General features: G+C 41.0%; 1 protein-coding gene across 1 annotated transcript in view; it reads right to left on the reverse strand.

Annotated features, from left to right (window-relative positions):
* Nucleotides 1–1,130: 1,130 nt before the first annotated feature.
* Nucleotides 1,131–14,009, reverse strand: part of LOC143397389 (beta-defensin 109-like) — a 46,646-nt gene continuing 33,767 nt past the window's right edge. The window contains exon 2 of the mRNA XM_076853444.1: nt 1,131–1,339. Within this exon, the coding sequence (XP_076709559.1) occupies nt 1,131–1,339 (209 nt within the window). The remainder of the gene's footprint in view (nt 1,340–14,009) is intronic.

Genomic DNA, 14,009 nt, shown 5'->3' on the forward strand with positions numbered 1-14,009 from the left:
CTCATCCAGCCTGAAGACCGGGCACCCACTGGGTGCCCTGGACCCACCTAGGCCTGCGCTCACCTTGTCCAGACTCCCTCCACAGTCCAGCATCCACTGCTCCCAGGATTGCCAGGTGGGCTCCCCAGCCTCCAGTCTCCCCACCTTCCCTGGTCCCTGACCTGCCTATCACTGGCAACTTCACAGCCAGCCCCCAGTTCCAGGCATAAGGCCCTGATCCACCTGGTGGCACAGAACAGCTGGGCCCTAACTTGCCCCAAGTGCCGCTTGGCTGTCAGCCCCACCCAGTGGATCACACAGCTTCAGTCCACCAGGCTGCTTTGCCGCCAGACTCTCCTGGTCCAGCACATAGCCTTCTTGCTGGCTCACAGGATCCAGTGCCAGGGCCTGATCCACCTAGCCCCTGGTCCTGGCCAGCAGCTTTGTCGTCTACCCGCAACCCAGCTTCCCCAGCCTCCCACTTCACCCCCAGGTCTGCAGCCCCTCACTAATCCCCCAAGAAGGGAAATTAGGAATCCTTAAACCCAACCTCAACACAGTGAGCAACCCAATAAAAGGAAGGATGCACAATCCATGGCCCAGACTCACTTAGATCACACCTCAAGAAGAAACCAGGTGGGCTGACGGTGAACACATACACTCACTGTTTTGTCCTCTGTAGTGGATACGACTCCTTGATGTCTTAATATTTCACCAAGATTTGTTGTTGTTGTTTGTTTGTTATGGTAGTTCTGTTTTACTTTTTGATTTGGGGTTTTCATATTGGATTCTTGTTTTATTTGAATGTGTACTGACTGATTCAACGACTTTTTCACGTGTTCATATTTGTTTCCTCTCATTTCTAGCCTTGTTTTTTATTTCTTTTTTTTTCTTCAATCTTTTTTTTTTGGTGTTAGAGCTTTTATGTTTTCTTGATTGTTTATTGAAAGGTGTTGTTTCCCCATGCTGAGTATTTTGATATTGTTTTAATTTTCAAATGTCACCAAAACATGGCATCAAGTTATATGTGAAATCAATATTTATTTATTTTTATTGACAATGGAAATGTGAGTTGATCATAGATCTAGAGGTGTTCAACATGAATATTTTGTTCTTGGCACAGAACTTTCCATTTGATGCTTCTCATGGTTTCATTTTATCCTGGGTTTAAGGGGCTCACGATAGTCGGTATAGATAACTGGTGTTGGAACTGGAATAAGAATCCACCACTTTCTGCAGCATCTAATCTTTCTTTGGCAGAAAGAAATTAGATCTTCTATTATTTTGCAGGTAGGTCTTCTGCAGATGCCTCCAAGGCCAAGACAATGGCCTTCACCAGAACCTAAGCCACTTCTTACTGCTGAAGAAGAGAACCAATGAGATAATTAGCTCATGTAGGAAATGTAAAGCCAGCAACAGTCTGGAGTATGCTGTTGGGGTACATGCATTGTGTGCCTAGAAAAGCTAACAAGGGACATGGAGAGGGGGAGCTGGCCCTTCCCCCTAGCCCCAATCCTTTGGAGAAGATCTGGAGGGAATGACCTGGGTTGGGAAGTAAAGGAATGTTCTCATAAAACAGCTGAAGACAGCCACCTGAGTAGTGGGATTGCAGCCTATCTTATCCCCCCCAGCCCCTAGGCATGACATGGCCATCTATTGTATTGTGGCCCTCCACCACCCAGGGGTAAGTAACAAAATACCCCAAACATCTCCATTTTGTCTTCTAAGTCCTCTCTTTGGGATTGATAAACAGTGATATGGACTTTGTAGTTCTGGGGTTGAACATATGCAAACAGAATAATTATGTTATGAGCATCTCTGTGAAGAAAAGAGGTTGAATGAAAGACTCAGTTTAACAGCTCCATCTCACTGACTGCCCTGTTCACTGGCTTTTGACTTCACCCAAGGGCTCAAGTATTTACAAACACCTCCTTCCTTTTCTTATAGATTTTTGGCATAAGTAATTTGAACTTTAGAACCCAACTTGGTAAACTTGATGGTGAAACAATAAGAAAGTAGACAAAATGTATGTCCCCAATACACCAATGTCTTCATTACTTAGTATTTTGTATGAATCCTCAGCAAATATTGACTGAGTATACTAATGGAAAAATAAAAGTGAGAAATGTTTTCTATTCATACAGAACTTACATTCAGTGAAGAAAATAAAACCACCCAAAACTAAATAATTCAGAATATGGGAAGAGCCTAGGAAAAAATAACCCAATTATGGGCAAGATACAGTCTGGATGATGGAACCATGGAGCATCTGAACTGACACCTGAGTGCTGGGCAAGAAAAGATAAGCAAACATCTGGGTGAGAGCACTTTAGACACATAGAATAGCATGAGCAAGCTCCCTGGCTCAGTTATTTAGAAAACAGAAAGGAGACATTGAACATGTTGGAAGAGAAATGTGTTTTAATAGGAAATGAGTTGAGATACTCTAGGATCAGATATGGGTGGCTTGTAGCCCATGATCAGCTTGCAGATGTGCATGATGGCTGCTGTAACTGCCTTACTGGAGTCCCCTGGGGATCCCTATTGTAATACTTCCTTTAAAACACTCAGTGTTGGGCCTTTTCTGTCTCCTGTACCCTCTTCCTTCTGATAAGGGTATGGTCAATTTTTCATGGAAAACTATTGTGTGAGTAGTCATTTGTGGTGACTGCCTACCGTAAGGTAAAATTTGTTTTTGAATTATTTAATTATAATTTAAAACTTAAAAGCTGTATATATTTATGATGTACAGCATGAGGTTTTCATATGCTGGAGAATGTCAAAATCAAGCCAATTCGTGTGAATGATTTCACACATTTTCTTCAATCTTTCTTTTCTGGTAGTGAGATCCAGAAAAGTGTATACTTATAATTTTCAAGTATACTCGATACTGTCATTAACTCTACCTACCATGTTGTTATAATACCCAGTATTCCTCCTAGCAGAGGATTTATGTCAGAAGACATCTCTCCTGCATCTGAGTCACATGAGTACTCAAGAGATGGTGGTGGCACTTGTGTCCTCTGAGTGGTACCAGTGGACTAGCCATAGAGCCTGGGTTTGCAGCAACTGACAGTGAGAAAAGAAAAGAAAGAAAAGTACTGGATTCTGGAGGGGTGAAAAGTGGACATTCAGCACACAGTCACCTCGCTGCCATGTTGGTAGTTGTGTGGCTGCATGTAAGGAGCCAGAGAGTCGAGATCAGGTGCTTACGCATGCAGGGTCAGGTGATGCCTAGCTTTATGTAACTGAGCTGGTACCTGGAGCAATGGTGCCAACAGAATGTGGCTTCAGGGCCCAGGCATGAGAAGGCTGACTAGAGTTGTGGCTCTGGGAACTGACAAGCAGTCGCATGTGGAGTAGCACATTTGCCACACTTATGAACACTGGCATGCATAGTGACCATAACTCTGGGTCCTGGTGCATGAATGTGTTCCCTAAGGTTTGTGGGCTTTAACTGGAGCACAAGCATTATTGTGAACTAGCTCAGTATGGTAATGGCTTCACTTTCTCAGGTGTGGGTGATGAAGTGTAGAAAGAGAACTGGGTTCTTAAAGTGGGCACGCTTTGGTGGCAGCCTGTAAGTCAAGGACATGGACAGATTTAGAATGTCATTTGTTATCCTGTGCAGCACAAGAGCAACTGCTTCTTTGCAAAGGTGAAGGAAATGGGCAGCCTCATATCCCTCTCTGGGATTTCCAGGGTGGGAATTGCTCTTGGAATGGCTGTTAGTAACACCAGTGGCAAAACATCCTAGTGTCCTCTATGGGACAGGCTGCTGAGGAGCACCATGTTTCCCACCACATAATTATACTGTAGTTTCCACCTTTCTTCTTTATTCTTAGCTATTTCTCAATCTCTTTGTGTCTCTGGTAGGCTTATCTTATCAGCAAATCTTTCTATATGGATTGTCTCAATTTTTATTGTGCTCTTTTGTTTCTGGGTGTCTTTAAGTAAATCTTGAGTTTTCCCAGGACTATTTCAGTTTATGGATACACACACACACACACACACACACACACACACACACACACACACACTCTGTATGTGTGTGTGGGGGGGTGAAGACTGTTATCACCCACTTGACTATCTTGATATCACTAAGTCCAATTAATATCTTTTAGTTTCTTCATCTTTTGATTAACTTAGAAGCAGAGTTACTTTCTACATACTTAGATGTGATCTATTTTAATGGTTAAATCTTAGACTTTTACCAGTTAGGAAAAAAGTAAAAGTTTTGACATTCCAAGAGGGTCTATCAATATGCATCTGAAAGTATATTAGAAGAATATTGGAAAGTTGAATTTTTTTTGTATCCAGATAAATTCCTTCAGATGCACTATGTCACAGCAAAGTTTAATTAATAAATCTTTGTATTGGTAAAACAAATGACTCAGTGCTACAGACCTCAGAGTGAGAGAAGCCAAAAGAGTTAGGACAATTGTGGTTAATAGCATCATTTGTCTTCCCCCTCTGTGTTGGGAATTTATACACTGTCAATGATTTGTCATCCATGAGATAACTTTAGATTCACTAATATATACAGACCCTATTAGGAAGATAATTGTTTAGTATCAACACATCACTTTTATTTATATGTAACTATTGAGAACACTCTTTGGTAAGCATGATAGGACAGTGTTTGATAGGTAGAGCAGAATGATACATTGTATACACACATATACATACATATATATATATATATATATATGTTTATCATTATTTATATTGTTATATGATATGTTATATCTATATAATCATATATTATGCCCAGGCAATCAACTTATATAAATAGTTTTTTGAAAGGGGAGAACTGAAAAGATCATCATCACTGATACTAGTAAAACATATCTAATACAGAAGAGAAGCATATTGCTTTAACAAAGTTAAAACTCATAAACAATGCATATACCAACTTCAAAGCAAAATATTACCCTCAATCCTATTAACAGAAGAATACAAAAATGCCTGTCCTCAATATTATATTTCTATAGTTCTGAGTTTTTTGGCAATGACATAATTTATAAAAAGGATAGAGAATGATGACCAAAAACTCACTGATGTCTTCTCTACTTCCCCAAATACCATGGGATTGACATAAGGGGCATTTTGAAGAGTCTATAATAGCTTCTACACTGACAACTCGAGGAACTTTAGTCCTTGGGGGTCCAATTTGTTTGTCTTATTAATATTAACTCATTCTGTCTTGCCTACTTGATCATCCTTGATGGTGAACTCATAGCTTATATTTAATCTACCATTGTTCTATGGTCTAAGATGGAATGCTACCTTGATTTGTAATTCAGAATCTTAGAATCTCATCAATACATCAGTATCAAAAATCTCTGAGAGGCACAAATAGTTTGATTAGACTGAAAGAACAATTGAGACTTTTGGCTATATCTATATTTGAAGATACATAATCTCAAGCAATTGGTGCTCTAGAATAAATACATACTAGGGAATCTCTTTAAAATCTTTTCAAAAATGGATAGTAATTTCCTAGAATACCCTCCCCTTCAAGCAAAGAAGTAGCCCTTGATATTTAGCTTGAGCAGTGGACACTGTTTTGGTCAACATGGAGAGGAGCAGGAGTTCCCAGATGGTCAATTCTATCATCAGTAGAGGAAAAGGGGATGATTATTCTTGGGCCAACAGCAATGCTAGGTTGTTAGGCCTGGAACTCCTTCACGGAGACACATCATTGAGTTGGTCTCACTGAAGTAGGTTTGGATGGCAGCATTCCCATTTTAGACCATGGAACAATGGGGGATTGGTGATGAGCAGTGAGTTCACCATCAAAGATGATCAGGTTTCTGATATGTGGATGCCAGCCCCTAAGAAGGGAGGGTAGTAGGAAGGGGAAGTGTAGAAGTTCATTGGATTAAACAAAGGGGAATGAAGGGAAGAGAGGGGGGATGAGAATGGAAAAGACAGTAGAATGATTTGGATGTAATGTTCTCACATAAATGTACAACCAGTGTAACTCTACATCATGTTCAACCACAAGAATGGGATCAAAATTGTAATAGGCTGTACCCCATGTATGTGCAATATGTCAAAATACATCCTACTGTCATGTATATCTAAAACAACAACAACAACAACAAAGATGATCAGGTAGGAAAGGCAGCAGGAGTAAACATTAAAGAGATAAGCAATAGTTTGGACCCTCAAGGATGAGAGATACTGGAATTTCCAGTATGGAGAAATAATCAATAGCAATGTACAATGTTTAAAGACATAAGAGCTATGCTACAGAGTTTTAAAAACTGTAAGAAAACAATATAGATGATCAAATAAATTGGCAGGCTTAAAGAAAATGTTGAAAAACTAAGTGGAAGATGTTATTGACAAATTTCTTGGAGGTGAAAAAGCATCAGAGAATGAAGAGAAACATTCAACTTATGCCAGAAGGCAGTCCTGAGATACAAGGACTGGCATTATCTAATTCAAATCCCAGGAGAAAAGAAGAACAAAATGATGGACATTTGAGGAGATCCTCTAAAACAAGTCATGCAAAAATAAATGAATCAATTCAAAGAAAAGTACTTTAAGATGTGATAAAAATGCAAATTAGTTAAGCTCTAAACCTTATAAAGAAAGACCAGATCATGACTGAACAGTGGGGCTGGAGCTCAATGGTAGAGTGCTTGCCTGTCATGCAAGAGAACCTGGATTTAATCTCAATTCTAAATAAAGCAAAAACAATAAAACAGATAATTTATAATGGAATTATAATCAATCTGACTGTGACAACAATAATGAAACCAAAAACAAGTGGACTTATACCAACCAATGTTGAGAGAAAATGACTGTTCATACTGAATTGTGTACGAGAAATTCCACCTCCAGGAAAATTGATAAAACTAAGAAACTGGCAGGTAAAGACTCAAATGGTTTTCCACCAAGACATCTACAGCAAGAAAATCCTGAAAGGTGTGTGTGTATAGGAATAAAGGATTGACTAGAGAAGGGGACCTAAGAGTCAGGGTGGGATTCTGAGGGAACACCATCGTACTTGTGTTAATGACACTTCTTCTAACACAGGGATCTAAATGAATGGCATGGATGCTTCTCCTTCTGAGAGGACACACAAGGTGACAAAAGGAATTGCTCTTGCCCTGACAAAGAGTAGGTTGGATAGTCTATATATCCTAGGATTCTAAGGCCCTGCACAAAGCAGAGGGCTCAATGGGAGTGGACTAACTAGGGTTCTGAGTGAGGAGGCCCTACTGACAGGGCACTCACAGATGCTTTCCTGTGTGAGTGAGCGTCAGGAGCAAGAGGAAGGGGCCATTGATAATAGAGGAAATCAGAGATGCTGAGCCTCAAGCAGTGGTTTGAAAGCAGGGTGTGGACTTTTGGAGAGTAGCATTACCAGGGTCTCAGTAACAGACTCACAAGCTCTTTTTATGACCTTCCAGCGAGTGCTCCTAAGCAAGTCTGAGTGAAGTAGTCCTGTGAGGGCCCCCATGTGAGCACGGGCTGCTGCAGTTGGAGGTCAGAGAGGAGAACCTCAAGGTCTTGCTCTGAGTAGCAGGCAGCAACCCGTGCCACTTGGTCAGAGGAGGGGAAATGAGGAGACCCCCACTCCTTTACTTACAGGGGCAAGATAGAGCTGCACCATGAGGTCTAAGGCGGGGCAGGACAGCTGAGGTGTCCAGTGCAGGGGCTTCCTGAGGCAGGTGAGGACAGGGCCTTGAGAGAGCCCCGGGGGTGGAGCAGTGCAGGCTTCCTGAGGGGGCGTGCAGGAGAGCCAGGAAAGCCTCCACGGTTCGCCTGCCAGGCACTCGGCGGTGGGGAAACTGCTTGAAGAGGTTTGAGAGGGGAAGTCGTGAGGCCAGTTTGGGGTGTTAGGGTGAAGGTAAGCATCCTAGAGAGAGAGCAGGTGTGCCCTTGGACAACGCATTCCACATCTGGAGTCAGAGGAAAGGTCCTGGGGAGAATTCAAAGGGATGGGGGTGGCTGGCACCACTGAGAGTGAATGGGGCGAACGGAGGGAGGAGGGCCAGGAGCTGAGCCCTGAGGCTCTGCAACAGGAAGGGTCATGGGAGACGGGGGGAAGAGGGATGGACACTGAGGCGGTGCCTCCAGAGGGAGGGCTGAGGGTCAAGTGAACCTCACCTGGAGCCAAATGAAGAAGGTGCATTAGGAAGAGGGTGGTGGCCTCTGTGTGAAAATTGAGTGAGAAGCCTAGTAGGTTGCAGAGGGACATGAACTTGGAGGTTAGTGGTGACTTCAAGAAAAGCACTTTCTTTGGGGGACAGGACCACACTTTAGATGAATGAGTAAAGGCAGAGCGGTTTTCTTCACAGAGTGGAAGGGGTGGGAATAATTCCTGCATGGGATACATTGAAGAGGGAATGAGAGGAGAGGAATTAGAGCTCACAGATACAGGCAAAGTGGAGCCCAGAGACGGGGTGATATCTGCCCCTGCAAGGAAGTTTTTAAAAGCCACCTGGTTGTAATATTATTGCCTTACCTGTCTCTTTTGTAGGCTCATTATGCTGTATTTTCTAAAATTCCAAGATATGTGCTTACACATTACATTTTAAACATTTACTGTTCTTTCATGTCCATAGTCATGCCTTATCCATTACTGTGTGGTAAACTATCATCTTTGCATTTTGGCATCTGCCTTATTTGTTGGAAGTTCCTTTAACTGTCTCTAGTCCTCATGTTCACATTGCAAATCATTTAATATCTATAATTTAAATATCATTTAATAATCACTTAATAATATCAAAATCAAGATTTTGGTAAAGTCTGTATGATATTTTAATTTTTATACTTTGTAAGATTTACAGGGAGAGCTCCCTCTAACTCCATATCCTCCCCCCAAAAAACAACCAATACATTCTTTGACTTTTCACTCTGAGCATAATCATCCTTTTCGTGTTTGGCTCTTTCTGTAACATTTTCAGGTCCTGGTGACCCTTACTTAGGACTAGATTCTTTTGATCAGTTTCATCTGTCTCTTCTGAGCTAATAAGTGGATATAATAATAAATGCTGGCTCAAATAGTCCTGTCAGATCAAACCACTCATAAATAAATGTCCATACTTCCCAATCGAATTCCAAGACGTGCAATAAGGCTGAAGCAGAACTCACCCTGCTTGGTGGCTTGGTGAGTGGCAGTGGCAGGCCTCTTTCCTGATGCCCTACCATCATCCTGCTCAACCTGTTGCTGTTAGGTTTCTGAAGATCTGATCTGACCTGCCACAAAACTTTCTCAGCTGCAGATCCCTATAATCAGTCAACAACTTACCTGGAGGTAACAGAGTCAAAAAGAAGAGGAAAATGTAGAAAAAGATACACAATCTCATGGCTGCAGGGCCAGGGAACAGAAGATGCAGCAACATGGGTGGAGCCTGGAATCTGGGACCGGAGTCTGGAGTCTCCAGGGCTTTTTATGAGGCTCCTGGGCCTGTGGTTTGTTCTTGGTCAGCAGAGCCTAACAAAAGGGAATAACCTAGTCCCACACATGAATTTCCAAAGACAAAGAAGTGCATGGATGTGGCAATGAATCAATAGATGTAAAAGCAGAAGACCCACCCCAGCCACTGCAAAACACTGAAGGGGAAACAAACCAGAGACAGAGAGGGCCTAAGTTCAGAGCTCGCTGTCAATGCACAACAGTCGGGATATGTGGTGTTGGTTAAGAGGAGCCAATGGGTCAAGGGAAGAGAACAGGAAGCGCAGAGGCAGAGTAGGGAAGTGGAGCCAGTTGACCTTTAACCCTGGAGCAGTGGCAGTTCAAAGGAGAAAAGCTCATCCTTTCAAACAGTGGTGTGTGACCCAGCACTTCCCCACATAGGCAAATACATCAGAGACACAACCACAACTTCCACAAAAGTTAGTTCAACATGGTTCACTAACCTAAATGTAATACAAACCATAAGTCTCCTACGAGTTACAGAGGGAAATTCTGGGTGACCTTGTGTTTGACAATGATATTTTAGGTAAATCCCAAAAGCATGATCCGTGAGAGAAATACTTGATAACTTGGGCTTAATTAAAATTAGTATCTTTGCCTTTGTCATGGGCAGTTTAAGAGAAAGAAAGAGAAGTGACAGACTGGGAGAAATTATTTTCAGGGCATATACTTGATAAGGTCCTTGTATTCAAAATATACAAACATTTAAAAAGCTCTATGAAAACTATCAGCCTAATAAAAATGGGCCCAAAGCCTGAACAGACACCTTGCAAAAAGATAGAAATCACCATGTAGGAAACCACTCTACAACACAATTCACTGGGAATGGCACATTCAGATGATATTCCATTGCACACCACCAGGATGTTGAAGGTCTGAATGCCAACAGCACTGAAGGCTGGACAGGATGTGGAAGGACTGCAGCATTCATTCAGTACTGGTCGAACTCAATGTGTGGGAATGTGGGACAAAATGTGCCCTTCGGTACGGCTCACCAATCATGCTCCTGGAGTTGACCCACAGCAGTTGATTCATGTCCACACAAAATCTGCATATGAATGATAACAACTTATAGTTGTTTTAAGTTGGATGCAAATGAGTTACCCTTCAGCAGATGAGTGTCTAATGAAACTGTTGGACATTCATGCAACTTGATATCATTCATTGATAAAAAGAAATGATCTACCATGTTACCGAAAGGTATCAGGATCCTTGAATGCATATTGCTAAGTGTAAAAAGTTTTCCAGAAAGATGATATTCAGTGATTCTAACCGCATTACATTTCAGAAAGGGAAAATGGTGCAGATTATTAAAAAAAAAATCGGTGTTTGCCGAGTTTTATGGGATAAGGAATGATGAACAGGTGGAGCACAGCAGATTTTTTGTGTATGAACCTATTTTCTCTGACATCCGTAGAATGTACAACACAACCTTCAGAATACAGGTTAAATGTTTAAATGTTTGTATATATAGTAAGGGACTGAGTTAATAATAATGTGTCATTATTGATTCATTGGTGATAACAAATAAAATAAATAAACTAATGTCAGCTGGGTCATAGGGATATCCTTGGGGCTGTGAGGGATGTATGGGAAGTCTGTACTTTCACTCCATTATCTATAGACCATAAAGTGCTCAAAACATTCCATTAATTAAAATAATCAATTAACTAAACATCAGATATTGTAATGAATCAATTCTGTTCTATTGATATAAAGAAAAAGTCACCCTGACATTGGAATTTACTCTCTATTCAACTGTGCTGTATGGTGCATTTTGAAATCAAAGATCAAAAGCTCATCTACTATTTTTAATTTGGGGGTTACTGCAGGTACTTTACAATTTTACATGAATTTCAGGATCTTTTTACCAATTTCTGCAAGAAAAGCCTGGTTGAATTTTATTACAGATTTCAAGGAGGCTGAAGATTATTTTGAAGGAGAGTTGTCTGGTTAAGAGTAGTATTTCTAATCATTAAACATGAAAAGTCTCTGTCATTATTAAGATTTGCTTTAATTTCCCCAAGCAATCAATATTTTACAGACTTTAGTGAATACAATATCCCTTCACTAACCTTATTCTTAATTATTTATTTTTTATTGTAAATGAATTTTTTAAATTCTATTTTTGGATTGTTAGCTATTCAGAGATAAATGTATCTTATTTAATATGCTGATCATGTGATTTGTACATTTTTTATACATGTTATTTGTTCTAGTATTTATGGACACCTTTGAATTTCTACATATAAGATCATGATGTTGTAGTAAAGACGGGTTTACTGCCTTTCACACTGAGTGCCATTCATTTGTTATTTTCCTGACTGATTTCACATGCTATAACGTCCAGCCAAATGTTGGAAAAATTATTAAGAATGAACATAAGATGAAGAAAAGTGAGAATGGACACATCTGCCTAGTGCTTGATCTCAGAATGCTTTCAGAAACTTACAGTTATGTACGATATTCATTGGATTTTTGAAGATATCCTTTATCAGATTGAGATACTTCCCTTTATTCCAAGTTTGTTTTGAGATAGATGAATAGATACTGGTTTTGTTAAATTGTTACATTTTTCTTCATCTACTGGGATGGTCATGCATTTTATCCTTTATAGTAATGACTTATTAATATACTGCATATTTATTAATATGATCTATTGATCTGTTTCAGGATTTAACGTGACACAGCATTCTTGGGATTAAATATACTTGGGCATGATACAAGATTTTTGTGCTTTTGGATTCAGCACGCCATCTGTAAAAGATACACTTTACCCGGAGGAAGGTCTTATCTTTGCCCTTAGTCACTGGGGGTGAGCTCTGGCTTCCAGGAATGTCCTGCCCCACAGGAGTGTCTGTTTTTGCCTGGGGTCCTCAACTCTGAATTGGACAATATTGTGAATGGCGGCTGTCTGTGGACCCAGTGTGGTATTCCCAGGTGCAGGCTACTGTATGTAGGGGATTATGGAAGTGGTTGTAGTGACCCAAGATGCAGGTGATTGGGAGAGCCCCATGTTGGTAGATAGGGGTCCACACAGGAGTGACAGCTGGAGTTCTTGTGTGTGGATGGTGGCTGGGTGTCTTGCATGGGAGCAGCAGCCAATATTCTTACATAGGTGGGCTTCCAGAAGTCCTGTGTGGGTGCTAATGCCAGTGGTCTTAATTGGGCACCTGGAGGTTTTGTGTGGATGAGTTACCACAGGTCCTATGCTGACACTGAGGCCTGGAGACCTGTGCTGTTGGGGCCCTTGATTCCTGCATGGGAGCAGCTGTCAGGGGTCCTCTGATCATTTTCAGAGAACCAGTATTCCCACTACTTGAATTCCAGGTCTCAGACTGACAGAGAATGCAGCTCCCTCTAGCCCGCCATCTTGGATCCCTCCATCAATCTATTTAAAGGTCTGTCAATCTCATTGACACTTTTGAAGAAGCAACACCTGCTTTCATTGGCTTTCTTTATTGGATTTTTCATTCTACTCCATTGATTTCCACTCTTTTTTTCATATTTCAGATTCCCTTCCCCAGCTTGGGTTTGCAGTTTTTTCTGAGAACTCAGATTATGGACTTCATTTTTTTTCCCCTAGTAGAGACATTTAAAGTTATAAATGTCCCTCTTAGCATTGCTTCAGATGCATCCTATAAGTTTGACAGACTTTGGTTTCATGTACATTCAGTCCATAATAATAATTCCTGTTGTAATTTGTACTTTGACCTATGTGTTATTTTGAAATCTGTTGGCTAATTTCCAAAGTTTACAGAATTCGTCTCATTTTCTAATTTCATTCCGTTGTGGCTGGAGAACACACTATTAGGAAAGCAATCTCTTGAGCACATATTTTCAACCCATTTTGACCACATAAGAGAGTGCTTTGGTCCTGGGACTACTTCCTTGCCAAGTTATGAAGGGCCCACCTAGCTGGGCTGGCTGATGGCTTTGTGTGGGCATCTTTCCTTCCTGCAGATTTAATGCCTACCCCTTTGTTCTGCTTAAGCATGTTTGCAGTGATGCTTGGGCACATCCCCAGCTTTCAGCATTTCAGACTCCATGGAGGAGGCAGGCATCTTTACTGTGATGTAAAATGGGTGAGCACAAGAAAATGGCTCTTCTCCATGGACTCCAGAAGGAATGGGAACTGCTAGCCATGGAGATCGGAGCAGTACTTCTGAAGCTGGCCTTGCTCTGTCTCTTCACTATTTGAGAAAAAACATGGTTTCATCCAGTGCTTGACTCTGCTGTGTTTTCCTTGGCGTTTCTGACATCAAGGTGTAGTGAACAGAACTCTTTGGACTTCCATTCCTCATGTTTCCCATAGTGATGATCTTGGCCATCTGTATGTCATTGGTGCCCTACCCTGGCATTTGTGACCAGTACGTATATTCTGATCAACACAAACTTTGATTTCAATCTCCTTGTAGTTACTAAGACTTGTTTTACGTCAGAGTGTGGTGCATCCATGCTCACTGGAAAAAAATGTGAATTCTACTGCTTAATTAAATCTGACTTAGTTAAATCTTTGGCCTAGTATTACTTGTATATTTCGCTACCATTGGGGAATTTTCTTTCTTTAATGGTTTTTTATAGTTATACT

Source organism: Callospermophilus lateralis, chromosome 4, assembly GCF_048772815.1.
Source record: "Callospermophilus lateralis isolate mCalLat2 chromosome 4, mCalLat2.hap1, whole genome shotgun sequence".
NCBI lineage: Eukaryota > Metazoa > Chordata > Mammalia > Rodentia > Sciuridae > Callospermophilus > Callospermophilus lateralis.